This window comes from Aspergillus aculeatinus, assembly GCF_003184765.1.
Source record: "Aspergillus aculeatinus CBS 121060 unplaced genomic scaffold BO66scaffold_14, whole genome shotgun sequence".
Taxonomy (NCBI): Eukaryota; Fungi; Ascomycota; class Eurotiomycetes; order Eurotiales; family Aspergillaceae; genus Aspergillus; species Aspergillus aculeatinus.
Window position 1 is genome coordinate 484,740 of NW_020291483.1, and position 26,384 is coordinate 511,123.

The window sequence follows — 26,384 nt, forward strand, 5'->3', positions numbered from 1 at the left end:
GGTGGATGTGGAAAGTGGAACGGGAAAGGTGCAGCAGCCAAAACCAGACATAACGTACCTTCTTCGGCGGGAGGATGGCGATGGCGGATTTGGGCGTTATAGAAAGATGGTGATGATGATGATGGTGGGGTTTGGGATCTTTCTCCCCTTTCAGTGAACGTCGAATGGCCTAGAAAATGATGCGGGGGACAGCGTTAGATTAGATTAAGAGGAATTGATAAATGGACGGAATGAATGAAAGGAAAGAGTGTATGAGTGAAGGTGGAAAAGAAATCGCCTCAAAATGGAGGAAAGACTAGAGACGGATCTCGAGGACTGGCAGAAAGAGAAACCGCAATCGCAAACTAACAACCAAGCGGGCGGCCAGCCCAGCCAGCCCAAAGTCGGTCGTTGTTGCTAGTAATTAATTTTGGTCTCGGAACAAGAACAAGCGACAATCGAGATAAACGAGGGGCGGGAAACGAGGGGCGTTAAAGCTGGATCGGATCCAGTTTGCAAGTTTCAGCAATTGCGAAACATACCTTCATTCTTGTTTCGGCAAGTCGGCCTGTCTTAAGTTGACTTGCGCCCCGACAGATGTTTGAGATGTCACCGGCTGTGTTCAATCTATCTATCAATCAAGCGATCGATAGTAGTAGTGAGAGTATAATATAATATAAGGCTCAGGGACCAGGACAAGAAGTTCATTCACTTTTTCAAAGAACTCCGGGTCATCAGCCACCACACGGGAGAAAAGGAAAGGGAGGACAGGCAGGCGAATTCAGGCAATGAAAGACTTGTACAAAGAGAAACTCGGATGGAGGCAACACCCCTTTTAGGAAGAACCGTAGAAGGCCTATGGAAGGAATGGAATCAAGAGGGAAGGATAAAAGGAATAAAGTTTTATGAACAATGAGAAGAGGGAAAAAAAAAGAATGTTGTTCAGAGAGAGAGTGTGTGTGTGAGAGAGAGAGAGAGAGAGACACGTCTGGTTGAGCAAGATGATGAAGGGAAAGGAGGGGCGGCAGTTGAAGAGTACTGATAATAAATCAGATGGAAGTGTCCGAGTACTAATAGGTAATAATAGTAATGAACTGCGCGCACCCTGTCGAGGGTTGACTCGATTGACAGAATCGATGGACTGGATGGGCAGATAGGGAGTGTTTCTTGCCCTCCTATTTTGTTTTTTCTGTTGCGATTTTTTTTTCTGTCTTCCCTTGCCTTTACTCAACTGGATCTTTTTTTTAGTCGTCCCAGAATTAACCACGGGTGAACCTGTAACGTGGATTGGAGGGAGGGAGGGGAGAGGTGGAGGAAAAGAAGTTCTGGATTGCGACAACGCAAGAAGAAAGTGGCCCGCTTTTTCCTTTGAAAGGGCCCCGCCCCTGAAGATGTCGATGTTGATAAGTTGCTGGACAATGGAGGGGATCCACGCGCAAACCGGCCCTGCGCCAGTGATGTGTATGGTTGCGTCTTATTCTTTTCCTCCTTGCGACAGTGGTGGCAGATAGAAGGTGGTGAACGAGATTGCAGATGGTTTGGAGAGAGAGAAGAGGCAAGAAGTCTGTCTGTCTGGATGGCTGGATAGCTGGCTGGATGGCTGGTGGCTTGCGACCCAGTGGATGGGAAGGTGGCCGTTGATCGATGAACTGTGGGGAGGAAACAGTGTGCACTGTGGACTGACTGACTCACTGATGGACTGATGGGACTCAAAGGACAAGCAAGATAGTTCGGAGGAGAGAAGAACGAACTGCTTGCTGGTAATGATGGTGGTGGTGGTGGTGGTGGTGGTGGTTCAACTGTGGCGGGAAAACTCCAGCTACCCCAAACCCGGTTGATTGGGTGTCCCCCCAGCCCTGTGGTCGCAAGGATAAAAAACTTAGAAGTAGGGTGTGGCAAGAAGGTCTGTTAAGCTGTTGGGTCTGTCTGTCATCATGCGATAGCCGTTACGATGATGGGAACTCGTCTCGGATAACTGTGGGTGCCGCCGATGATCGCGGGTCTCTTGTCTTACTCGTACTGGAGTGATCTACGTGAGTATGAGTATATGTAGTGATGTGCAGAAAACTGTATGGAGTACTCTCGTGGTCGACTTACATCAGCAGAAGAGAAACGACGACAGTCTTCACATTTAATCAGTTCCCATGTGGTTGATAGGACAAGTGATAGTCTATATGTATCTCAACAGAAAATTCTAGCAGACTACTAAGTCATACAACAAACGTACTGAGTAGGATGTGTGTGTGTGTGCCTCACTGCCTAAAGGCGCTCACCTCAAACCTGAGAAGCTCAGCTGCTGACCCCCCCGACGGTCCTTCAATTTAGATTCTCTCACCAGCGGATGTTACTCCCCGGCCCTGCTGCATGGATGTATGCCCTATTCTGATGCCTACCGGCCCTGTCTCCCCATCACCTTGATTCGGACCTACAATCAAGGCCCTTGACTTATTTTTTATTTGCTTTTTTTTTCTTCCCTTGAACAGAGAAAAAGAAGGGACCCCCTTCACTTTCTCTGCAGTGTGATCAACAACCCCCCCTGGACGGAGGTTGGGCACACCACACCGCACCAGTGCCAAACAGGAAGAACATCCGCAGTGGGATTGGATACCAACCAGCTCGTTGGAAAGATGGAAAATAGAAGCACAAACCCTTTTTCCCCGGGAAACTAATCAGGAGCCGAAGGTACTAGAATTGTTCCCAAGGACAGTCAGACCGTACTTTTCTCCCTCACCCACGTTGTGTGTACCGTATAAGTTACCGTGGACCAGACTTTTGGCTTATCGGAGAACGAAATCTGATAATATTAATTGGGCACTCCAGTCCGGGAACTGCGCAGTGGAGTGCGTTCGTCGGTCGGAGGTGGTCTGTGGGCAGGCTGTGGGCTGGGTGGCACTGGTGGCACTGGGGTTGCTGCGTGCGGGTGTGGCCTCGGCAGCTGTGAAGGTGACTTGACGACTCGGCTTGATTCGTTCACAGTTCACAATTCAACATCCTCAATAACCAAGACATCAGTATGAAATCATTATATCTTAGAGCATAGAATATAGTCAACAGCCAGCATAGTAGAAGACAGTCCCCCGAAGAGCCCCCCCGACACACGGTAAAGATCTACCTCGAATTCTGGTTATCAACCCAGGAATTCTTGGGTAGAGAGCCGGGAGGGACTTGCGACCATTCCTCGGTTGGCTCTTCTGGCTGATATGAGTGAGTGAGTGAGTGAGCTCGGACGGGGAACAGAACAGATGAGCAAAAATGCTTAAACTCGTGCCTTGCCATCCACGGATCACCAGAAACTCTGTTCTCGCCCATTTCCAGTCAGCTCAAGAAAAGGAAAAGGTGCAGAGTTAATCAAGCTTGTTTAGCCGGTCAACTTATCCGGTCCGAGATGGAATATTGGGATTAATTCATAATTGCGGGTGTACAGTACCGCACTGTACCTACGTAGTTGCAACTCCACTCGCTATCTAGTACGGTAACTACCGCCCTGGGGTTTGTGATACTTGACTTTCTTTTCCGATAATTTGGAAACTTGAGATATCGCCATGTGGCGACCTACACTTGAAACAAAATGACTCCTTGACTCTATCTGCTCTGAAATCCCTCAGGGACCAATTCAATTCTTTTCCCCGTCAAAGAAAAGTACTTCCTGAACTTCCTTCAGTGGGCTTCCCTCCCGAAGACGAACACTCGGAACCGCCGATTTCTGCAAGCCTGCAAAGCTGCTGCAGACGCCCTTGCATATTGACGGGTTCGTTGCAGCAAGTCTCCAGCACTAATGTACGCGGTCGATTTGGAGGAGGACACCTTGATTCTAAATCGCATCTAGGTATATTGCAAAGCCGGGCGTAGTAGCTTCTGAAGCATTATGTAAGGTTCATACCGATCATATTCTTGTGGGAAAGAGGTTGGTTCTGGATTGCTCTCCATTCAAAGTTTTAATCATTGATGGGGGCCTAGAACGGAGCTACCGCATCAATATGTGTACCATATGTACAGGCTGAGGGGTTTCCTGCCACAATACGGCCTGGCCAACAAGCATAACTCTCGACCGACATCGTTGTAGATCTAGATGCCCTCAACCCAACCAAAGAATCAGTCAACCAACCAACCTCACAATATTTCTCTGTGCGCTTGGAACCCCTCGATTCCATGGCGAACAAAGTAGCAAGCCTTAGCAGCTGAGCACACCTATCTCCTGCTAGCATCACTTCACAGACCCCAACTCCAACAACAACAACAACAACAACTAAACCCATAACCCTCACAGCCACACCACCACCTACCTACCCCGAAGCCACCCATCGCCCCTCACCCCTCCAGCACCAACAAACCCACCCACAAAAGCTCCCCTATACTCTATACCACCCAGCGCAACCGAAACAAGGCCCCGGAAACCGCGACATCCCAAAGCACCAATGACATCAAGCGTGCATAACAACGTGGAGCATCCCGAGATCCATCAGACCGATCATATTTGGCGGTTCCGGCAGATAAAGTAGTGTAAGTTAGCGTCCCTCCAAGTCAGCTACTGCATGGCCACTGTGGAGGGTAAGATGGTATGTCACATCGATGACGTTTGAAACACTGTAAGTTAAGCTGCGTTGTTTCATGCTTACGGATAGGGTCGGCTTCTTTGGTGCTTGGTGTCTTATATTCAGTTTTCATTTTGCTAGAGGGGGGATGAGCTACACACACACACACACACACATAGTCGGTCATAAGAAGGGGGCCTAGTACTGTTTGGTGCTGAGAATGAAAACAACCAGTGCAATGCGAGTGACAGGTGATAGATAGTGAGGTAGGTAGATAGCAGACCGTAAGTTATTGCGATGGTGGAAGTGGTGGAAAGGCCCGGTCTAGACCTTGATGCTGATCATCGAGGGATGCATCAGAAAATACTACTATGCTGTATACTCGACTCGGGATCCTAGATTCCGGAAGATGGGGATCCTTCCCCCCCGAGTTGAAGCCCCTGCCTTGTTTTAATCAATCGTAGGCAGTTTACTTGACTATTACTGTGAAAGATTCAACTGACAAGAGTGTAACCTGAATAAAAGTACGGGAAATCACTTCCGACTCCCGGAGTGAGGATCCATCGGGTGGACATTATAGTTAATCGCGCAAGCTGAGACGCTCGGCCAAGACATGTCCAGTCCCATTGCTCGCCCTGGTTCTACTTCCGCACCCTGAGAAAATGAATACAAAAAAATCCTCGTATTCAATTGCACTACCGAGATTTATCAAACTAAAGGTTAGAAGTACTGTTCTGCCTCATCCCCACTCCGGCTCGCAAGAAAAACCCGGATCAACCAACGCTTCCCGGAGTCGAAATGGGTATAGATCTCCTCACTTCGACGAAAAGTCGATATCCAGACGCCTCCGATGCCGATAAAAGATATTTTGGTGTGCCACAAGAAAAGAGAAAGGGGAATACGACGGGGTAAAACGATCTGAAAAGATGACTCCAAACACCATGACGGTAGAAGGAAAACTGATATGTCGAGGGTACGCAAGAGTATCCAGAAGGTGATGTAGAATGAAAATGTGCAGAGTGGCTTCAAAGAAACAGAGATGAACTTAGATCTGGCCCTTGATATCGACGATCCGATGAGCATCGGCCTTGGCAGCTTCAAAGAGCTGGCCGGCCCTGGGCCCCGTCACGAGTCTCACAGACCCCTCCTTCTCCTGAAGCAGATCCTCAGCGGAATGATCCAGAATGAAGCGTGCACTCTGCTCATCGGACTCGAAACCAAGTTCTTCGGTGACAAATCGGATTTTTACGTCGGGTTTGTATCTAATTTCGAGGTTAGCAAGTGAATCGAGCCGGCGAACAGGTACCACTCACGCTTTACAAATAGCTGCCAAGGCCGACAATCGCTCGCGATCCACAAACATGTCCATGAGATAAGCTCCCATGTTCGGGGTATCAAGGTACAACTGGAAAAATCGGTGGTAGTTTCCGAGAGCAAGGGCAGAGCGTACATCCAAGGCATGTTTCACAGCAGGATCCCGTTTGTCTGCTGGGGTTAGATCGGCTAAAGCATCGTTCATGGCCGTCCAGTTGCGAGTATGAATGAAGTAGAGAATACGATATGCCCGGAATTCTGTGGGATGCCCGCCAAGCTGCTGTGCATACAGTGCGCGAAGCTGAGTCTGACACTGATTATACTCACCAAGGTCCCCCTTCTCCAATGCGATTCGGGCGTGAATCTCGTAGACGCTGACAGTAAATTCGTTCTTAATATGCTGCACTGTCAGATCTTGCCGCAACGACTTAAACTGGTCACAGATATATGTATAGTTGTTGTCTTTTTTCCACTTCTTCTTCAGCACGTCCAAGGTCTTATGCAAAACATGCAAGGGCCGCACGGTCTCCGGCTTCGGTGCGGCAGTCAGGCGGAAATAGTTCTTTTCCAACTCCTGGCAAGTTCCGACAACAGGGCCGGTGTTCGCAGCAGGGACGGGTGAGGTGCCGCGGGACGACGCGGAGGAACCATTAGAAGCCTGAGGCTCTTCGAAGCGTTTCCTCCGCATTTCCAGATTGGCTTTAGACTTACTAGTATTCTTCAAATCTATTCTTTGGCGCTTATCAGTTGAGGCATAGGTGACTCGATCTTCAAAAGCATTGTGATTGTTAGTTTTCCGCCAAGGGGGACAGCCGTTCGCATCCCCTTGGTACTCAACCGACTTCCGCTTCTTCGACACGTCTTCCAGCCCGTTGCTATTGGATTTCTTGGGTGAAAGTGCGCCGAAGGTGCCCCAAGTCGATACGCTAGGGCTAGCTAATATCTTGTTTCGATCATTCTGAACCATGACTTGAGGCAGGGGCAAGTTGGTCCAATCGATCTTATCGAGCATATTATTCTCGGCCGCTTCGGTGATGACGGCTCGGAGTTTGGTTTCCATCTCGCCTCGCTCGACTCCAGCGAGCCGATTTTCAGGTGCAAAACTGCGTTGTACGTACAATCGCACCGGCTCTGGCCACTCTACTCGTTGTTTGCGGGGGGCGGTTTCCGTAGATGTTTGGTGCGACGAAGCCGGTGTTGGGGCAGAGATCGTTGTTTTGGCAGTGGTAATACTACGGCGTGCTTGAACAGGGGTATAGGCAGGGGTTGCTATCGTCTTGGTTAGTATCGACGGGGTAAGTGAGTGATGGATGCACATACCATGACTCGAGTACAGAGAAGCCGTGGCGGTAGGTGCTGCCGCCGTGGCACGCCAAGGTGGAATACCAGCACTCATATTGGACACAGGTCTAAACGAGGGCCAACAAGGGATAAGGGGGAAGCGAAGGGTGAAAGGCAAGAAAAAGAAGTATGAGCTACGAGTGAGTTGATTTCGATATTATAGGAGACAGGTCAAAACATCGTTCCTACACAGACAGAGCAAAGACGACAGTATCAGGAGAAAGATGTATGTTTGCCGCCACGAATCCACAACAGGGGCGAAGTCTTGAAGTTGTCTGCGGGAGGTTCGATAAAAGACGAAGCGTTTTCACAAAAGGAGAGAGGGGGGAGGAGAAGGGGAATGAGGAGGAGAGAGGAACGAGGGAGGACAAGTCAAGCTGCTTACCGCTCAGTCAGTTTCCACTTCATCCGGTGGCGGAGATTTTCCCTTGACGCCAGTGGGCGATGTCGCTTGCCGTAGTTTCCACCCCCTCCCCCATTGATTGATTACGTTAGCAGTCTCGCCGATGATCTAAACTTACCGATAACGAAGAGGGAGAGATCCCCATCGTCATCCTCCCAACCAGTCAAACGGATCTTTCAATTAAACTTCAAAACAAGAAAAAGACATTGCCCTCTTCCCAGCTCGACCGGCGAAGAGATGCTGTTTGGCTCTACTAGATGTTCTTCAAGCCTTTGGATCTAACTACCGCACTCCGACCTGCACTTTTGCCCGATGAAACCTTATTATTTGTCCAGGATGCGGTGGGGTTGTACGAAGGGTAAGTCGCCAGCGGTTCCTTTGAACAAGGTAGAATGCATGCATGCAAATGTGTGCCTCTTGGTTCAATCTCGATTACGGGATGATAATGTTGAGGCAATGGTAGGAAATACAAAATTCCCAACTATCAGAATGGCCATGCATACTTGACCTCGCACCGGGTGTGCTATGTCGCGCTCGAGGATCCACGGAAGTACTCTGTCGCCATCGATCTGAAAGAGGTTGACAGGGCGGAGTATCAGGTATGGCGCACCTGGAGTGATCCTCGGTTCAATCGTTGATTTTATTCAGGCAGGTTTCCTGAAATCATCACCGAAGATCACATTATATCCGAAGCCGCCCAAGAGCTCTCTCAGCAAATCGAAGAGCGCTGGCGCAAGCCCATCTCGGGGGCAGTCACCGGGTCTTCTGGCCCCTAGACCGCAGATTCAGCCTGTCACTCCCAAGGCCATCAATGCGACTTGGGTCTGTCCCATCTGCTCGTTTTCTAACCCCGTGCCTTCGAACTTCGACCCCTCTACAGCCACAGCGTCGACACCAATCCCACCTTGTTTAGCTTGTGGCATTAAACCACCTTTGGCTACAATTCTAAAAGCTGTGATCACCGCCACATCCAGCCGAAATGGTCCTCCAACCCAATCCAATCCGACTTTGTCCGGGCTTGGAGGCCTAGTTCCAGTCAACGGCTCTCGGAGCTTATCGTCTTCGGACAGCGCTCAGCTGTCATGTCCACGTTGCACATTTGTGAATCACCCGTCTCTCACCGAATGTGAGATTTGTGGTGCCTCCCTGGCAGCGGCGGTGGGTGCTTTGAAGTCTACCCAGATTGATTCGTATCGCGCAGAATCGCCAGCACCCGTTTTCAGCCATAATAGCATCAAGAGTACGGAGATTACTGACTGTATGAAATTGTCTTTCCGGGCCGGTGGTATACAGATCTTTCATGAGAGATTGAAAGGCGCTTTAATTCAGAGAAAATGGTTGCTTTATGATGCCCCGCCCGTGCCGCAGCAGCCGTCGCAATCGAACGCGATCGCTTCCCCGGGCTTAACTGTGACTTCACCTGCGGAAGGAAGTGTGCCATCGCCCTCACGGTCTCCTGGAGTGGGCATTGCAGGCCTCGAACAACGAGGTCTTCAGGCTCGCAAGAACAATGAACTTGTCATCGGAAATGCGTTTGAGGACTTAGAGGCGCTGATGGCATCTGCCAAGCAGGTGATGGCGCTTGCTGCATCTATGCGAGAGACGGGCATGACCAATGGCGATCTCTCAGGAGAAGCGAATGCAGTTCTTCTGGAGTCTGCGGAAACGATGGGGATGGTGACGACTAAGGATATGCTTGGTAGTGGCGCTGGAAGCTTGTACATCTCCGAACTCTCACGGAATCTGGCCGAATACTTGACCGACGACCGCAAGGGTTTGCTCAACAAAGAAGGCGGCATCATAAGCCTTATTGATCTCTGGGCGATATTCAACCGGTCTCGGAACGGTGTTGAGCTCGTCAGCCCCTCCGATTTCCAGAAGGCAGCGGAGCTATGGGAGACACTTAGACTGCCGGTGCGCCTACGCCAATTCAAAAGTGGCTTGCTTGTTGTTCAGAGGTGGGACTGGAGCGATGAAGAGACCCTCCGAAAGATACAGACATGGATGACAGAGCTCCGACAAGTGCCTCCAACGGAAACAGTTGCCTGGGACTGGCGTATGTTTGGACGTGCTGTCACTGCCCAGGAAGCAGCACAGCGATTTGGATGGAGCGTAGGTGTTGCAGCGGAGGAGTTAGAAATGGCCGAGGACAAGGGAGTTCTTTGCCGGGAGGAGGGCATTGAAGGTTTGCGATTCTGGGCCAACTTTCTGTCTGGAACCTCCATTGTCGGTGATTTGGGTTTGTCAGGAATAGTTCTAGACGAGGTCAATAGATGTACCTGAGCAGCATTATTATAGAGAACAATTGGCGTTGACAGAAGGCAGGCATGCTTGGGTTCGTGGAATCTGGGACGAAGGAATATAAAGATAGCAGATAATGGGCTCAGTGGTGCCATTGAACCATTATTTGAGTGTCATCTCGAGCACATACTTTCGGCCAGCATCAATACCGAGTTCAGAAGTGAGAGAGATGTCATGGTAGCTGACTCAGCCCCCTAACCCCGCATTGACCGACTGGTCTTATCGGAGCTCTCTCCACCCTATCGTCTTATCACTAACAACTTGCCTTCATGGTCTTGTTCAATGCATGTTGTCAAACTCCTTCATCGACTTGGGACTTGGGAACTTTCGGTCTCATATTACTATCTTGCCTACAAAGCTAGTCTCTGGCCTATTTCAGGCCTCTTTCTCCGCTCGTCACTACATCGTTCGATGTGACTGTCTATAGCCTCGCGGCCGTCTCGGTCTGAGGTCATTGTTGCTCACCTGTTTTGTCCCGTCTTCGGCTTCTCGTATCCAAGACCCAAGCTTCCTCAAGTTGAAAGGGCAGCAAAATGGGCATTTCAATGACAACATGGCATATGAAAGCAATTAGGGGGTCCGGACTTCTGTCCGGCACTTACCCTCTCGCTGTACACTCCGTTTCGTCTCGACTCGTGATATCCTCCTCCAAGCACCGCAAGCTATCGCGCTGCTCTCACAACCATCGACATGGCCCTGACTTCCACAAGAAGCACATCTATGAGCATCAACACCTTTGTGAACCTCGGATGCGAACCAGACCGACCCGTCGAGCTCGACCAGTAGATTCTATCGTTGAGGATCATCAGCCGTGGTGGAGCCATACCTGGAGCTCAAGCCTGCCTTTTCAGAAGATCAGCAAAAAGTCCTCAAGGCATCCAAGCTCTTATAAAGACTTTTGGGAAATGGAGGTGAACCGTACTCGTCACACGATGGACCACATAAAGCAGGCAATTGAAAATGACCCTTACGGAGCTATCTTTGGAAGGAGACTTGAGCCATTGAAGTCTTTTGAGAGATTCGATAAGACTTTTACATCCCTATGTCGTGCGCTGTTTGGGCTCGGTGACAAATCCGTGGACAAGGCCCATGCGGATATAGCCCATGGGACGCCGCGTACCATGACGACCACGGCAAGGTCTAAAAAGACCTCGGACACGCTCAAGAAACCTCAGCCAACCGATTCAGGTAAGCCAAGAGGCCCAATTGCGATCCACACAAAGAAGAACGTCACGAGATACGAGTTCGACCCTATTAGCGGTCGTATGATCCCTAAGAAAGCCAAGAATCCGGATGTTGCTGAGAAAGGTGAAGGTGGGAGAAGCCCAGTTCTTTCGGCTGCGGACACTACCTCCGCCTCGGAGATCACCGGCTATATGTCTCCTCTAAACCGAGATCCAGTGGAGTCTGGCTCTCAGGATGCTTCCATTCAGGAAAAAATTAACGGTGACTTGGCGACAGACGTTGCACTAATGACGGTCGTGAAAAATCAATCGCAGAAGACCCCATCTCATGACGATTTGGAAACGGCTCAGACTGAGTCTACAGATTATCTCAAGCTCTCCGAGAGCTCTTCTGATCCACCGGAAGCGACTAGTAGCCCTACGGAAAGAGCAGCACGAGAGTTAGCTCAACAGGAGAGCCTGTCCGAATTTCCAGACAGCGACTCGGTCAAGCCATTCTTGAGACATGATGCGCATCAAGGAGCCATACAATTGCAATCACTTCCTGAAGATCACATACCTACCCTGGAAATGGACGGTCCGGTCACCAATGACAAGCCCAGTTCTTCGAATTTCGCCATACTGAACGAGATTGAAGATGACTTGGCAAGATCACAGGATACAAGTCGGAAACAGGAAGAAGAAGAAGAGCTAGAGTCCTTGAGTGCAAGCGATATACGTGCCTCATATCTGGGGAAGGAGCCAGATCTCGATGCTCGCGCATCACAAGACTCGAATGAGTCGAATGAAATGTTGAACGCCCAAACCAACACTACTGGCCAAGTCGATGCAAGTATTGACCCGGACATTGAATGTTTTCAAGAGGCAACCGACCAAGGCCTTTCATCCACAACAGAGGACTTGGTAGTCTGGGACAAGTTTCAAGATGTGGCCTCAGAGACAGCAATTGCCTCGGATCAACTCGCCTTGAATGAGGGACAGGGAGCTGTGCCGTCTCCGAACTCACCCATAACTGTTCCGCACAACCTCTCTGGTCAGGTAAATGCCGAGACTTATCGCGTGCTCGCATTTGATCCCATCGCTATTAGTATAACCGAAGCAGAAACAAGCTCATCTTTCCATCCGCCAGATGAAATCTCTCACCCCGCCGAGATACTCAACCGCCTGAACAATCCTGCAAAGTTCTTACCGTACTTTGAGAAGTTGAATAATAATGGATATGAGATTGTCTCTGGTGGTGGGGATGTTCTCGTCTTCAGAAAGACACGAAATTCGTTTGAGCAGATCGAAGGAGCCAATGCCGACCCCAAGAAGGGCACAACGCTGTCTTCATCAACACTTAATGACCAGCAGCAGCACGAACTAAACCCTGACATTGTACTTCAAGGATCACAAAGCACCACATCCGAGACCGGGGAAAAGGCCTCCCAAGGAAGTAAGTCCGCGAAATTCCTCCGCAGAATGCTTCTTGGTGGCGTGGCTACTGCTGGAACTTGCTACGCGCTAGGCGTTGTCACTGAGTATTTCCGCACTGGTGGAGAGGACGGGCGTGGAATCGATGCCTTTACAGCATTTGAGTCCGAACGCCGCCGTCGGGAATGAATTCCTAGTTGAATGTCTACTTTATTCTGGAACCAATTGGGCGCCACATATGGTATTAAGATTGGACTTATCTCCTCTCAATGTAAATTACAGATTGCCTCCTGCGTCAAGCCAGCCACCAATTCTTCCTAGTTACTCCAACATCACGACATGTAATGGAATCCTCGAACGGACACAAGCAAAACCCCGATGGCGCACCTGCTCAAAAGACATATGACCAGCTCTCCCCAAGTCTTGTCAGAGCACCGTGCCAATTAACAAACCATGCAAATAATCAATGCACATCATGAGCACGGTAATTGTGCAATGCTGTTGTCGACGAAAGATCCAATCACAACCATGCTCATCTGTTTGAGCTGATCTGCACCAAGTTGGCTGCAATGCTGCCGCTCTCACTCAATGTCTGCATCCTGTTCGTCACTCACCTCTTCGTGCTCATCATCCTCACTTCCATACATATCCAAATCAGCATCCTGCTCGACTTCAAGCTCCGTCTCATAATCGTCGAGGTTCTCATAATCAGGATTCTGGTCCGAGGAATCAAGACTAACCCCATCTCCATCTTCATCCTCCTCTTCATCCTCAAGACCCCAATTGTACCTCCAGAACCAAGCGTACTCGTCCTCATCGTAGTCATTACTGCGATCCTGCCTCTTAGGCCACCGCCAAAACATGCTCTGCACCGAGCCAACCCGAGCCGTGCCACTCATCAGATACCGACAGAGCCCCGAGACCAGACGCACGGCCCCACGGAACCCCTCCCAGGTCCAGAGGTCATACTCCTGACTCACCAGGACCTGGAACACCCTGTAATCCTGGTTCAGCGCCTGCTCGATGGTCCCCTCGGTGTCGGCGCCGCGATCCAAACGGAACCATTTGATCTGCTCCAAGACCTTGCGGATCTGCCTTGTCTCGAGGCGAGTGCGCAGCGCCCTGCGATCGCCGTCCGCGTCACCGAGAAGACTCAGGGCGAGATTCTGGGCGAAGTGGGAGGGCAGGGAGGTGTACGTTTCCCCGTGGACGAAACCTTCGTGCGTGTGGGAGCGGATCTGGGAGGTCTTGAACCCCGGAGCGACCAGGCGGAGCAGGTGGAGGTGCGACCCGTGCAGGTGGAGGAGATACGCATCTTGGTCCGCAAGGCTGAAGATGTTGTTGGTTAGGTCCCGCATCTGATAGCAGAACTGTCCGACGAGGATCTCGACGGACTTCTGGAAGTGGGCGGGGACGGTGATGTGGGGATTGTCGGTCTGCAGATGTAGGGTTAGTGTATGGACGTTGATGTGAGGGAGCTTTGGGAGGGGGGGGGGAGGTCGGGTGAATCCAAAGTAGGTCGACATCTGACTGAAGAATAAGGGAACAAAACGCTATGCTTACCACTGTGATGGGAACTACATTACGGCTGAAGACGCGCTCGTTCGGATGATCCACCGTCAGGAAAGCGTGGGTTTCGGGCCCAGTATAGGTTGCCCTCCTTCTGCTCATGCTGTTCATGAAATACGCGATCCGCTTCCGGCGGTACCGAGGACTGTATTCCTGTCAGTCACATGTCTGTTCTCTTTATTTTCGCTTATGACGAACCAAAAGACCGGGGTGTTACATACGTCAGAGACAGCTTGGACTTCCCGTCGGGGTTCCTGTGAGCGATCGAGGCACCCTTCAGGATATCCTGCAGGAAGGACACGATGGCACGCTGCTGCAGTCTCACGATCCGGGCGAAACGCCGCGCCTCGGTCTCGTCCAGGGGCCGATTGTCGGTAGGCAGCCCTGTGGCCTCATACCCACCGGCAAGCAGACCCTCTCGGAGGCAAGGATTCTCAATCAAGCTCTCGAAGGTCATGCGGAATCGCGGGTCCCATTGACTCCATTTCGCGAAGTCGATGACTCCCTTCTGAGCTCGGAAGGCATGCATGATCCATGGAGAGATTTTATAATCATCTGAATCATCATTCAGCAATCACTCATCAGGCAACAGGAAGGGGACTTACTCGATGCCTCTGCAAGTTCAAGGTAGCGCCGGGGAACGAAATCCTCCTCAGCATGGTTCAGCTCCGTGCGGAAGTAAGTCCTATGTATCTCGATCACATAGTGATCTGGCAGATTCGCCGCAGGCATGGGATCTGGGACTGGAGTGGTGGTGAGTGGCTGCGCCATGTTTCTCACGGCTGTATTGGATAGGGGATGAGCGGGAGGCTTTTCGTTGTCTGCCATGGTTTGTGAGGGTGAGAGAGTGTGAGAAGGGGGGTAAGGAGGAGAAGAGGAAGAGGGAGAGAAAGAGAAAGAGGAGAAAGATGAGGAGGGGAAGAGAGAAACACACTCTCCTGGCCAGGTGAAGGAAATTTCTGAGAGACATGGCAATCGCCGCGGCGATGAGGTTACGTTGTCGTCTGGGTACACGCTTTGCTGGTGTGTGTTCTTTGGTGTTTTGCTGGGTGCACCGGCGAACCACAAGATGTCAGGCGGAGACAAGGCTTTGCTCTGTTGGTTCTTTGCTGGTCAGATGGTCTCAAGTTCCAAGGGCTCTTTGTGTGATTCATACCTGGCTGTTGGATTTTATCTCCGTTATGCGTCTGAAGCAGTGTAGAGCTGTGGGATACATCAACCGACATACAGATTTTCGAGTAAAACAGATGTTGAAATCCCATTATATATTATCCTCAGACATGCAATCTGTTTAGGACACTGGCCATTGCTAATTGGGAATAAAAGGATAGCTAATGATGTTAATGCTGCAGCTGAGGCTTCATGTTAAACCTGTATGTAAACCGACAAATATATAGCGCTTCCAACCACCACCATTACCGCAATTCAAATGGTCTAGACAACTATCGGCCACCTACATTTCTGCTTCCAGCACATACAATTATACACAGATAAAAAGAAAAAGCATCCAGCCTCAAGATAACCCCACCCTCTTCAACAATCATCGACACTCCAATGCCCCCTCTAAAGACATGATTAGCGAAGCCAACTCCCCCACTCACTAGATCCCTTATCTTATCGCTTATCACCGCCTCCTCTCCCCCCAGCCAAGCCACTACAGAGGTACAGTACTGTACATATAACCTCCCCTCTCCGCACTCACCTACACCTACAGCCAGTGCATCAAACCGAAGCATCCTAACAACAGCCCCTCACTTCCTCACCCTTACCCTCACCCTAATTACCCCCTCTACCACCCCAATCACCACACCAAGTATAACCAAAAATGTGGCACCCCACCCGCCGCGCAATCCACACCCGCGCCGCCCCCGCGCCACCACCCTTCCTCTCCCAGGCCATCGTCGCCAACAACACCGTCCACTGCTCCGGCCAAATCGGCGTCGACCCCGCCACCGGGGAGCTCGTGAAGGGGTCGGTCCAAGCGCGAGCCGTACGTTCTTACCGTTACACTTGTCCTAAGCCTGAGCCTATAGTGCTTCCCCGAACCCAACCCCTTACCCCCGGATAGTGCTATAACTGTAGCAACCCCAAGGGCAATCACACTTAACCCCAGTTCAACCACAACCCACCCCAAACAGATCCATGCTGACCGCACAACCCACCCACGCCAAACATGCTGATCAACGAACAGGAACAAATCCTCCGCAACCTCCGCGCCGTCCTCGAAGCCGCGGGCTCCAGCCTCCACGACGTGGTCAAGGTGAATATCTTCCTCACGGATATGGGGGATTTCGGGGCGGTGAATGAGGTCTATACTGGGGTTTTCGCGGGGGAGGGCCGGGTTGTGCCTGTGAGTTTTTGTTCCTCTGTTATCTAGGAGGGCTGGGCTGATAGCTGTTCGCTAAATGTCTAGGCGCGTACGTGCGTGGCGGTGAAGTCGTTGCCGATGGGGACGGATGTGGAGATCGAGTGTTCGGCGGTGGTGAGGGGCCTTTCTACCACCAGGGGGGCGAAGTTGTGAATTTGAACCCTAACCTGCTGTCTTGGACTGTATCTCGTTTGCTGGGTGTGGTGGCTTATATACGGATGTGCGGGTAGGAGGGAGAGTATCGGTGATGGGCTGTGTTGTGCATTTTATAATTCAAGTAAAAGAGATCTTTGATTGGGGTGAGGTAATTCGAATTTGAGGATAGTCCAGTGGCTGCGGTGGCAAGATGGGTTGTCTGGAAAATCGCATCGAGAAAATCAAGATTCTTACACCATCCGTCAAACTTAAATGGCTCTGCGGTGAGCTATTCTTAGTGGTGTATGTCTGGGTGTACCTGAAGACCATTATTGAGGCAGCGCGTGTCAAACCTTAATTCTGGAGAGTTGGCGGAGCTTGCGATCTCGCTGGATTCGCTCTGCTACCTATGTGTAGTCATGTTGACTCTGTCGAGTAGGTAGTGTGCTGTCTCTGGATTGCTGCGTGACAACAGGTATTACATTTTCAGTAGTTTGGTCGCAGACCAAGGACTAGATCTTGATTGATTTCTTTGGGTGTCGCATTGTCATCGACCTTCTGGCAAGGCTTTGATACCGGAGCATAAGGGTCTAATATATCCTGGGGCCTGGTCGGGATGGGCCGTGAGAACCAGTCTGCATGATGCCTCTACCTTGTTGCCATTTGTCTCGCTGAATGTGGACTTTTGATAGTATCTCCGTGAGGTGCGACTTGTTTTCTGGACGAATGCTGGGTGATGAGCGTATAAGCAGTTCATGATGTCCACGAACCTGTGGCCATCGTAGCCACCATTCTTCCTGTTTCTGGTCCTAGCTCTGCTCTTGCTGACTCCGACCAACTGCTGTGAGGCGACAGAGGATGATAAAGAGCGGCGAGGTCCTCATTTTATATCCTGCCTTTTGAGAGCGCTTGGGCCAAGCCTCATGAGGGATGCTTTATGCTGTTCCATTCTGAGCACGTGACGGTTATGGACACGCCACAGGCGAGGGATTAAAGGACTCTTGAGTGTGAACAGAAATAAGGAAACCATGTTTCCCTCACTGATTGAAAGAGACAAAGAGACCGCAGAGTTCTGTTGGGCGGGTAGCATGTACCTATACTTCCATGTCGTGGAAAGGTGTGATCTTGTTGCCCCAGAGTCTAGATCAAGAATATACTCACTCCAGATGCAGAGGAGACCTAAGGTGTAGATTGATAACCAGTCAGGGTAAGTAGATAAATGGTAGGCATACAAAGTCGACATGCGTATTTTTGATACCATCACCCGTGCTGCCGGGAAATCGACTAGGACGGAACAGGGCACTGCACGCGCCAGAAGGAGGGGAGTTTCTCAGCCAATGTGGGCGACGCATTGGGTGAGGAGGTGGAGCAACACGGCGGGTGGATTTCATTTGTTCAGGAACAGGAATAGTTCCGTCTCATCTTTCCTTGGGCCGCGCTGAATGGCATTTTGTCCCGTCCATGGTTGGCTTCCCACAGGGTCGCATCTGCAGGTTTGAGAGAGACGACCACCTAAAGTTAGCTGCTGTGCTGTACTGTACTGCAGTCGGTATCTGTATCTTTAGCCAGGGTGAGCGAGAAGCTGAACGGAGCTCATCAACCGAGTTGGTAAGTTCGTCCGTCGACTCCGTCGTGAGTCGAAGGCCTTCCTTGTTCCCCAGGAGTCAGGCGTGACACATAAAAATAGCAACGGTAGTTGGACAAAGGTGGTGCTACAATAGCTCCCCTGACTAGTCAGTTACTAGTCATCTAGTCAGTCATCGGTCCATGGTCCTCGACCGGGTTGCACAGCGATCCGAGTTCCTGAGAGCAGTTGCATAGTGTTCATATACCTTATCCGAGCTTGGACGCGCCGATGATCTGCAACTGGGGGAAGGATAGAGACTTTTCGGGCCCCCCCTTATTATCCGTCTGCCATGCTTCACGGAAGCGACGAACCTTCTCGGATCCCTGACTGTCAGCGAGGAGAATCATGGATCCCTATTGGTATTGTATTGTCAGTCAATGGCAATCCCAGTCCGCTGGAATGCTGCGATGCAGAGAAACCGTAGGGATGGAAATGACGGTTGTTTCAGCACTGATGATGGCCCCAGAGGGCGTCCTCTCACTGGACCATCGCACGATTCAAACATTCCTGCCATGTTAGGGCGGAAAAATGTGGATGACGATTCATGCGCACAGGAACGCGCGAGAAGAATTGACTCTGGTGTTCTGTTCTGCTCTTGATGGGACTCAGGGACGAAACGCCGAGCTGAGCTTCAGTGGCATCGCTTAAGTGTTCCGGGTACACGTGGGAGCAGCAGCACATGAATCGGGTGGATTGGCCGGAAAAGAGAGGCAGTGAGAAAGTCAGGAGCCTGACGGGCAAGGCCCCTAATCATTTTCGGGCCAAGGAATTTCTCCCCCCGGGTCTATTGAAATGAACAATAAGTTAGTGTCGGTCGTTAGTTAGTCTAGTGGATGGAAGAATGATCTTCCCATATTCTAAGTATTCAGTAGCCTGCTCTTTAGTCTATATAGTACTGGACATATCTAAGATAGCTACCAATATGCATGCCATCCTATAGAGGAAACGCAGCTCGATCTCGGTCTCCGTGCCAAATCTCTACTAGACTCGAATGAACAGACTCAGGTCTTGACTCAACGGGGTAGTTCTACCAAAGATGAGGAGAGATGGTGAGACAGCCGTCCGATTCTTTGGTGACTATCCGCTAAGCCAGATCCAGTTAGATTCCAGGCACTGCCTACGATCTCAAAGACGGGCGACTTGAAGCCAAAGCAACTCGTCTCTGTGTACGGACTACGGAGTAGCTTCATCCAAAATTCTGTCCTTCGCGTCTGCTGATAGGGGACTATGGGAGGAACTGCTCTGCTGGCGGAGACGAACCATAAAGCCCAACCCAACCAGTCCTTCAAATATGTAAGTGGCCGGAAGACCCTTCCTGGGGGCAAAAACTCATGAAACAACTGTAGACGGACAGGCAGTAAATGAGTGAGTGGCTGCAGTGTTTCCCAGACTCCTTATCAGCACGCACCGGGGCAATCCCCACCGCCACGGTCAGGAACCAACCTACCCACTTTTTACCTTCCCAGAAAAGTAGAGCCACCCACGCCGTCAGTCTAGGCCTTGTGATGGTCCGAACCTTGACGGAAACATGCCCTTTGCAGACAAGGTTGGCGTGCAAAGAGGCGGGAATTACGATGGGCACTGTACCACCGTCGATCGGCACTTGCTCCTGCGCTTTTCACCGGCCACTGTTCTGTATCACCTTACAGAATGAAGCCCCCAAGCCATTCCCCCCCCCCCCCCCCGGCCATGCTGTGCCTTCCTTGACCTGTATCAACAGACCGTATTATTACCCGGTCCGATCGCAAATCCATTCAAAAGATCAATGGCTCCAGCCCAGCCGTCCAGTAAACTGTCTTTAATCATCAGATTCTGGGCTGGCTCTGGGCTGGCATCGTTTGCATGGGTACGGAGTACTTTGGACGAGTGGCAGTCGGCAGGAATCTGTGTTCTGTAGGGCTTGCGTGATTTCTTCCCTCTGCTGCACCCTCTTGTTGCTGGTCACTCTGGGGTGGTACAGGACAACGCCGACCAGAACAATCGCTTGCATATGAAGAGCATCCTCCCTCGTCTGTCTAGGTCACTGTCGTCGAGATGATAGACTGTGATCAGTCGTCCGGGATTCGGTCAATTGCAACGCCCTCAGTACGGGCTTGTCGCCCTTGTCCCATGTCAAGGTTGATCTGGCAGACCCTACTTTGGCGTTCCAAACTCAGTTCTGGAGAAGCGTATCCGAAAGTCGAGAGCTCATCACCTTCGTGTGCTTTTCGGCCGAGGATTACCGGCTATCTTGACGGTCGATGCACGTCCCAGTGGCATACGAAGCCAAAAGGGCCGTCTGCAGCAGCCACGGAGCAGTGTAGAGTACTACATACAGGAGGGCGGAAAGCACCAATTAGTCCGAGTGCTATAGTCAGTTCACTAGTGGCCCTGCTGGTGTCAGCTGGATATGATTGCAGTAGATTACTGCATCTGCTGCAGATGGGCGTTCCCCATGTCATGACACCTTGAGGTAGATTTAGACATGGGGTCGGACCGTGGATAGCACTTCATTGATGCATCATGGCCATGGCTATACTGGAGTCGCTAAGTAGAGTCGAGAACATCTGATGCGCAACGCGACCGGTGGGAAACGGTGAACAACGGTGAACAGGCTGACAGACAGGCACGATGTGGAGGAAAGAGGCTAGAATACGCGGAAATCGTGCGGAAATCGTCGTCATTCACCTGAATGACTGGAGCCAGCCCGGTAATAATCGCCGGGTGGAGAACCTGGGAGAGTGGGAGAGTGGGAGAGTGTCCCACTTTTTGTGCCGAGTGCGTGGGCATAAGACGAGGCGGATTCAGCAGCACTGGGCTTATTTCCACAGCCTACTGTTTTTTTTTTTTTCATCTTGCCCTTTCTTTCATCTCGGGCCCCCCTTTTACAGCCGTACCTATTCCTACTCATACTATCATACTATCACTACTCTGGTAAGTCCAAAGACTAGACGATGACACGGACGGGCCCCAACGAGACTAAACCGCCTCCTCCAAATTAATCTCCCCTTCTCTTTCTCCTCTTTTTCCTTTCACTCATTTACTTCCATTCCTAGTATCGATTAGTTGTTCGTCTTTTTTGGATTTGATTTCTTTACCAAACCCCCCGTCATTCTTTACTTTCTATTTACCCTCTCTCTCTCTCTCTCATTCTCACTTACACTCTCTCAGTTCCGTTCTGCTTTTTTCCTCCTTCTATTCTTCATGCTTGGCTATTGTCGATGCCTGCGTTGACGTAGTCACTCACCATCTCGGTACGTTCTCTCCTGCCGCCGTCTACGCAGGAAGGCAGGAGGGTTGGGGGCTGCTTTTGACAATTCATCGCCCGTCTTACCCTCCTCAGTCTCTCTCGCTCTCTAACTCACTCTGATTCGGACTCTCCTCCCTGCTCTTCCTTGCATCTTCCCACCCCCTCCTCCTCCTCCATCCCTAACCCCCCTCCTCTTCTTCCCATCTTTTCCCACGGTCGCGCGCGCCGCTTCAGGTACCATCAAACAGACCAATCCACCGCCGCCCCGTCGAACCAAAACAACTCCACCATCCAGTCCCATACAATCAATCAACCACCGCCTGCCACCACCTCCCACCACCTCCCACCACCTCCCACCTATCCCTTCAACGATCGCTTTTCTTACTTGTTTATTCTAATCTAGATTTCTCTTGTCGCTCGCTCCTTGTCGCATCCACACTCATTATCGTCTTGTCTGTCGCGAGACTCTTAAGGGGATTTTGTTGGTTGTTCGTTTCGTACGACCACGCCCCCTGCCGCTCCTTGAGACCGCTTTTGTTTATCACGAACTGCCACTATTTTCGCACACACAACCAGTCCCGGCTCGTTGCTATTGTGAAAGTACATCGGAGAATTTGCCGTGTTCCTGCTGATCGAGCCGTTCCTGCACCTGAACAGTCTTGGCAGGAGTTGCGACTGCGTCCCAGCCATCTGCAGATACCCAATAGCGACATAACCAACGCCCGTTAATTGCCGAAAGCCGCCTGGTCTTGACGACTGGAAAGTGGAGGAGTGAACTGCAGGAAGGTCAAAAAGGATAGTCCGCACAGTTCAAGTATCGTTTGTCGCCGCCAGCCACCGAATCAATGTATCTGCGATATCAACGATTAACACTCGGTATCAACGCTTGAATACTCTTCTAACCGGATTGGAGGCCGCATTGTCCATCGGGTCCTCGCTCTGTCCGTTCCCTCCGCATCGGTACGGTCCTTGAGACCCTTAAATCGCTCTTTTTTTACGCTTGTTATCCACCCACGCTCCTTTCAATTTCAACATGGTTTCTCCGACAAGATCCCTGCTGCTCGCGCTTCTGACGCTGAGTGGTCTGGATATCACCGCAGCTGAGAGCGCAGCCGAGGCGCAAGACTTGCGGGCTCGGCACTACCTTGAGGGTCGCGCAGTGAGCTCGTCTGCGATCGCGTCCCCGGCTACCGCCTCTGCCACATCAACAGTCGAGACCAGCATCGCTAGCTCGACGACAGATGCGGCAAATTCCGACACCGTATCAGTCGAAGGCTCTCCCGTGGTGGTGGTTGTGCCAGTAACCCTCTCAGTGGACGCCTATGGCGTTACCCACACCATCGTTGGCACGCAACCATATATCCCTGGGGCTTCCACGAGCTTTAGTGCAACAGCAAAGACTGCAGAGAAGGCGTCGCCCCCGCCAGTTGTTCCTGCATCAGCTACTACTACTGCAAGCGTTAGCACAACAAGCTCGACTACCGCAAGTGAGACCACCACGTCCCAATCTGCGGTGCGAGCCGACACAACCAGCCCTGTTGCATCGGCTACATCGGAGTCTGCCGCGAAGGTCGACACCACCACGTCCGAGAAAACATCTACTTCGGAATCCGCTGTGAAGGTAGCAACAACCACGCCCGTCAAGTCATCTACATCCGACTCCGCCGTCAAAGTGGACACCACGACTTCCGACAAGCCATCTTCTACGTCCGAATCTGCTGCAAAGGTAGATACCTCGTCTTCAGCCGTTGCTGCTGCGACTACCACCACTGGCGATTCTCTTGACGGCTCACTTGAGAGCTTTGTATCAAGCTTGCTCGCGGGCTCCACGACTGCTCCCACCAGCGTTGGCAACAGCGCTGCCACGGCTAGCTCTGCTGCGGTGGTCCCGGAGTCCAGCACTTCTACTCCTGCTGGAAGCTCTGCTGGGATCATTGGCGTTCTTTCGAGCCAGACCTCTTCCACCGAGAGCTCTGGCACCGAGAGTTCTACGGCGTCTCCCTCAGCTTCCCATGCCTCAGCTACCTCAGCTGTTCAGACTCCTGCATCCCAGAGTTCTGCCACTTCTACCCCCGCTGCAAGCTCTGTGGGAATTATCGGCGTTATTTCGAGCCAGAGCTCTGCCACTGAGAGCTCTACTACTGAGAGTTCTACGGTGTCTCCCTCTGCTACCCAAAGCTCGGTTGTCAGTACTGTTTCTCAGGGTTCCGCCACCTCGACTCCTGCCGCAAGCTCTGCCGGTGTTGTTGGCCTTATCTTGAGCCAAACTTCTACCGAGACGTCTACTGGAAGCTCAACTGTTTCTCCCTCTACTACCGAGAGCTCGTCTGTCCAGTCTTCCGCTGCCCAGAGCTCCGTCACGTCTACTCCCGTGGCAAGCTCCGCTGGTGTAATTGGCCTCATATCAAGCCAGAGCTCTTCTACCGAGAGCTCTGCCACTGGGAGCTCGACTGCGTCCCCTTCTGCTGTTCAGAGCTCAGTTTCCCAGACTTCTACCAAGCCGGCCGCTAGCTCCGGAGTGATTGGCACTGTTTCGAGCCAGAGTTCATCAGCCGAGAGCTCTGTCATTGGAAGCTCAACTGTTGCGCCCTCTACTACCCAGAGCTCTGTTGAGACCACTGCCACTCAAGCCTCCTCTGTGGCATCCAACTCTGTTTCTCAACCCGCTTCCAGCCAAGCTTCCACTGCCACCAGCAATGCTGCTCAGACTACTGAGGCGGCCTCTTCCAAGGCCATCATCTCTGCATCCCAGGACGCCGCCTCCACTACTACTCCTGGCGCATCGGGTCTGGTGGGTATCCTGTCAAACCTGTTGTCAGGCACCACCTCTACTGGAGTGCCATCGTCAGCTACTGCGTCTGGCTCGGCTACTGTCCCCGTTTCCACCGCGTCAGGCTCTGTCACTGCCTCTGAATCTGCCACTGCCCCAACTTCGACCGCTTTGGCGGGCTCGACAACTGTTTCCGGCTCGGTGATTGCTTCTGAATCCGCCATCTCATCTGGTTCCGCGACTGTGTCTAGCTCAGCTCCTACGGCTACTTCGACCGTGTCTGGATCTGCCACCGTTTCGGGCTCGATCCCTGCTACGGAATCTGCCTTCGTATCCGCATCGGCTGCCCCCTCTAGCTCGGTTCCTGGCTTGGTCATTTCGTCTGAATCTGCCGCATCTGGTGCCGTCACTACGTCTGCTCCTGCTCCTGCCTCTGACTCGGTCACGGCATCTGCGCCAGTTGTCGTCGTGGGATCGAGCTCGGTGACTGCCACGAGTGCCAGCGCCTCTGTGGAGCCAGCACTCCTCAGTTTGAGCATGAGCTTGCCCACCATTCCTGTCAGTGTTCCTTTGGTCACTCCCACTTCTTTGTTGGGATCGTCCGGGATCCCTATCCCTGCGTTGCTTAGCACCGCATCGGATCTGACATCGGTGGCCTCTGCCGTCCCCACCAGCGGTGCTGTGGGTCTTAGCAGTACCGGCTTGGACCTGACATCCGGCGCTTCCATCGTTCCGACCAGCGGTGCTGTGGGCTTGAGCAGCACGGTTCCAGGGGCTACTTCTGATGCCTCCAGCGCTGCAATTGGCCTGGGGCCCACTGCCACCACATCCACGGCTCTCATCGCTCCCTCCAGTGAGACTCAGAGCTTCGCACCTGGCGCCTCGACCCCTGTTATCAGTGGCAGTGTCGCTCCCACCAGTGCTGCTATTGTGCCTACTCTCTCTGACAGCACCTCTGGCGCAGCCTCTACCCCCATCTCTGCTTCTGAGACAACATTCGAGTCGGGATCTCCATCGGGAACTGCTTCCGAGTCCGCCTCTTCCGCTGCGTCTGCCACTTCAACTGCTCTGATCGCTACCAAGACCACGGAAGCTTCGGGCTCAGTCTCCGCAGCCCCGACTGTTGCCCCCTCCGTGTACTCTAGCACCAGCACCAGCACCAGTGCGACAATTCCCTTGACTACTGAGCAGCCAACGACCACCAAGGCTGTTGCTGAGACCACCACTGCGCAAGCCCCCACATCCAGCACAGCGAACGCGGATGATTGGATGCCATCCAGCATTCTCATTGTCGGAACTACGACTACTACGACTGAGCCCACGGGCACTGCCACCAAAGCTGCCACCACCACGACAGCTGCTGCGCAGCTTCCTGGCTCAATCTCTCCGGCTGGAGGCATTCCCAACGAACCCAAGAACTCGACCTTGATCCAGATCGGATTCAATGGCAAGCTTCGGTACAGTTTCGTGGCCACGACTCCCTTGTCTTCGTCGCAGATCTTCACGTACGTTCCCCAGGGTCTCGAGTACGCCCTGTCGGCCAACGGCAGCGATGTCGTGATGTACGACATTCAGCCGTATGACAACTCGGCCAGCACTGGGTACATCGCCACTGTTGCTTTGGCTTACATCCCGTCGGGTGACGTGGACACCCTATCGCAAATGCTTCACAACCCGATCTCCAAACTGTATGAGCAGCCCAATCAGACAGTCAAGACATTGATGTCGATGATCGATCCCTCGATTCCCCTGATTGTTAGCGCCGGGTCGTCGTCCGGTGGCGGCTCATCGGGGAGCAGTGGATCCGGCAGCAACAAGGGTAGCGATGATGGAGGGTATGACCAGTCGGATGCCGGTACGAGCAGCACGGGCACCACCAAGGCCAGCGCCGTTGGCATTGGTGTCGGCGCTGTTGCCGGTGCTGCCGCCTATGGTGCTGGCATGTTCTGGGTGGCTCGTCGGTACCGCAAGAAGCGTCAACTGCACCAGCGCAGCCCCTCGGCCGTGGATCAGATGAGCGAGGGCCGCGGATCCGCTGCCCTTGCTGCCGGGGGTCGTATCTCCCGTGGCAGCCAGAACAGCCGTGGCACTGGTCGGACACAAATGATCAGTGCGCCTGTCATGGCTGAAAATTCGCTTGGATGGAACTAGACCAGGGTCTCTGGTCGATTTGTTTTTATTGCGAGGTGTGTTCCATGATAGACTGGGGAAACAAGACC

At 52.1% G+C, this 26,384-nt stretch overlaps 10 protein-coding genes across 10 annotated transcripts in view; 6 read left to right on the plus strand and 4 right to left on the minus strand.

Annotated features, from left to right (window-relative positions):
* The window catches only part of BO66DRAFT_44648 (phosphatidylinositol-3-phosphate-binding protein BEM1), a 3,030-nt gene extending 2,277 nt beyond the window's left edge, over positions 1 to 753 (minus strand). Inside the window, exons 1-2 of the mRNA XM_025651685.1 lie at positions 522 to 753; positions 59 to 169 (exon numbers count right to left, since the gene is read on the minus strand). Of these exons, the coding sequence (XP_025505809.1) occupies positions 59 to 169; positions 522 to 527 (117 nt within the window). The 5' untranslated portion in view covers positions 528 to 753. The remainder of the gene's footprint in view (positions 1 to 58; positions 170 to 521) is intronic.
* A 4,425-nt stretch (positions 754 to 5,178) lies between these two features.
* Positions 5,179 to 7,536, minus strand: BO66DRAFT_390475 (SAC3/GANP domain protein). Its single transcript, XM_025647014.1, has 3 exons — positions 7,146 to 7,536; positions 5,825 to 7,094; positions 5,179 to 5,773 (listed from the first exon to the last, which is right to left on the minus strand). Exons 1-3 carry the CDS (start codon positions 7,219 to 7,221, stop codon positions 5,557 to 5,559), a joined length of 1,563 nt encoding a protein of 520 aa, XP_025505810.1. The 5' UTR covers positions 7,222 to 7,536; the 3' UTR covers positions 5,179 to 5,556.
* Positions 7,537 to 7,735: 199 nt separating this feature from the next.
* On the plus strand, positions 7,736 to 9,930 carry BO66DRAFT_470066 (ESCRT-II subunit protein VPS36). Its single transcript, XM_025652767.1, has 3 exons — positions 7,736 to 7,927; positions 8,033 to 8,168; positions 8,218 to 9,930. The coding sequence occupies exons 1-3, from the start codon at positions 7,827 to 7,829 to the stop codon at positions 9,850 to 9,852; spliced, it is 1,872 nt and encodes a 623-aa protein (XP_025505811.1). The 5' UTR covers positions 7,736 to 7,826; the 3' UTR covers positions 9,853 to 9,930.
* An 872-nt stretch (positions 9,931 to 10,802) lies between these two features.
* Positions 10,803 to 12,656, plus strand: BO66DRAFT_318919 (uncharacterized protein; the record flags this gene model as incomplete). Its single annotated transcript, XM_025643627.1, has 1 exon — positions 10,803 to 12,656. The coding sequence occupies one exon, from the start codon at positions 10,803 to 10,805 to the stop codon at positions 12,654 to 12,656; it is 1,854 nt and encodes a 617-aa protein (XP_025505812.1).
* Positions 12,657 to 15,728: 3,072 nt separating this feature from the next.
* Positions 15,729 to 16,763, plus strand: BO66DRAFT_390479 (L-PSP endoribonuclease family protein Brt1). The gene is made up of 3 exons (XM_025647015.1): positions 15,729 to 16,026; positions 16,228 to 16,386; positions 16,450 to 16,763. Exons 1-3 carry the CDS (start codon positions 15,862 to 15,864, stop codon positions 16,555 to 16,557), a joined length of 432 nt encoding a protein of 143 aa, XP_025505813.1. The 5' UTR covers positions 15,729 to 15,861; the 3' UTR covers positions 16,558 to 16,763.
* Positions 16,764 to 16,971: 208 nt separating this feature from the next.
* BO66DRAFT_390480 (uncharacterized protein) lies at positions 16,972 to 17,780 on the minus strand. Its single transcript, XM_025647016.1, has one exon. The coding sequence runs from the start codon at positions 17,294 to 17,296 to the stop codon at positions 17,087 to 17,089; it is 210 nt and encodes a 69-aa protein (XP_025505814.1). The 5' UTR covers positions 17,297 to 17,780; the 3' UTR covers positions 16,972 to 17,086.
* On the minus strand, positions 17,145 to 17,900 carry BO66DRAFT_44737 (uncharacterized protein). Its single transcript, XM_025651701.1, has one exon. It carries the CDS (start codon positions 17,798 to 17,800, stop codon positions 17,420 to 17,422), a length of 381 nt encoding a protein of 126 aa, XP_025505815.1. The 5' UTR covers positions 17,801 to 17,900; the 3' UTR covers positions 17,145 to 17,419.
* A 25-nt stretch (positions 17,901 to 17,925) lies between these two features.
* BO66DRAFT_390481 (uncharacterized protein) lies at positions 17,926 to 18,392 on the plus strand. The gene has a single exon (XM_025647017.1). It carries the CDS (start codon positions 18,001 to 18,003, stop codon positions 18,211 to 18,213), a length of 213 nt encoding a protein of 70 aa, XP_025505816.1. The 5' UTR covers positions 17,926 to 18,000; the 3' UTR covers positions 18,214 to 18,392.
* Positions 18,393 to 21,259: 2,867 nt separating this feature from the next.
* On the plus strand, positions 21,260 to 22,554 carry BO66DRAFT_419272 (uncharacterized protein; the record flags this gene model as incomplete). Its single annotated transcript, XM_025649803.1, has 2 exons — positions 21,260 to 21,399; positions 21,799 to 22,554. Coding segments are annotated over 2 exons (466 nt in total), but the record flags the coding sequence as incomplete, so codon positions are not given.
* BO66DRAFT_410085 (putative mucin family signaling protein Msb2) lies at positions 22,429 to 26,316 on the plus strand (the record flags this gene model as incomplete). The annotated part of the gene is made up of 16 exons (XM_025649218.1): positions 22,429 to 22,554; positions 23,938 to 23,958; positions 23,998 to 24,048; positions 24,103 to 24,190; positions 24,233 to 24,443; positions 24,522 to 24,565; positions 24,626 to 24,764; positions 24,795 to 24,907; positions 24,938 to 25,084; positions 25,130 to 25,299; positions 25,357 to 25,455; positions 25,534 to 25,632; positions 25,663 to 25,809; positions 25,864 to 25,889; positions 25,926 to 25,931; positions 25,965 to 26,316. The coding sequence occupies 16 exons, from the start codon at positions 22,429 to 22,431 to the stop codon at positions 26,314 to 26,316; spliced, it is 1,839 nt and encodes a 612-aa protein (XP_025505818.1).
* Between the last annotated feature and the right edge of the window lie 68 nt (positions 26,317 to 26,384).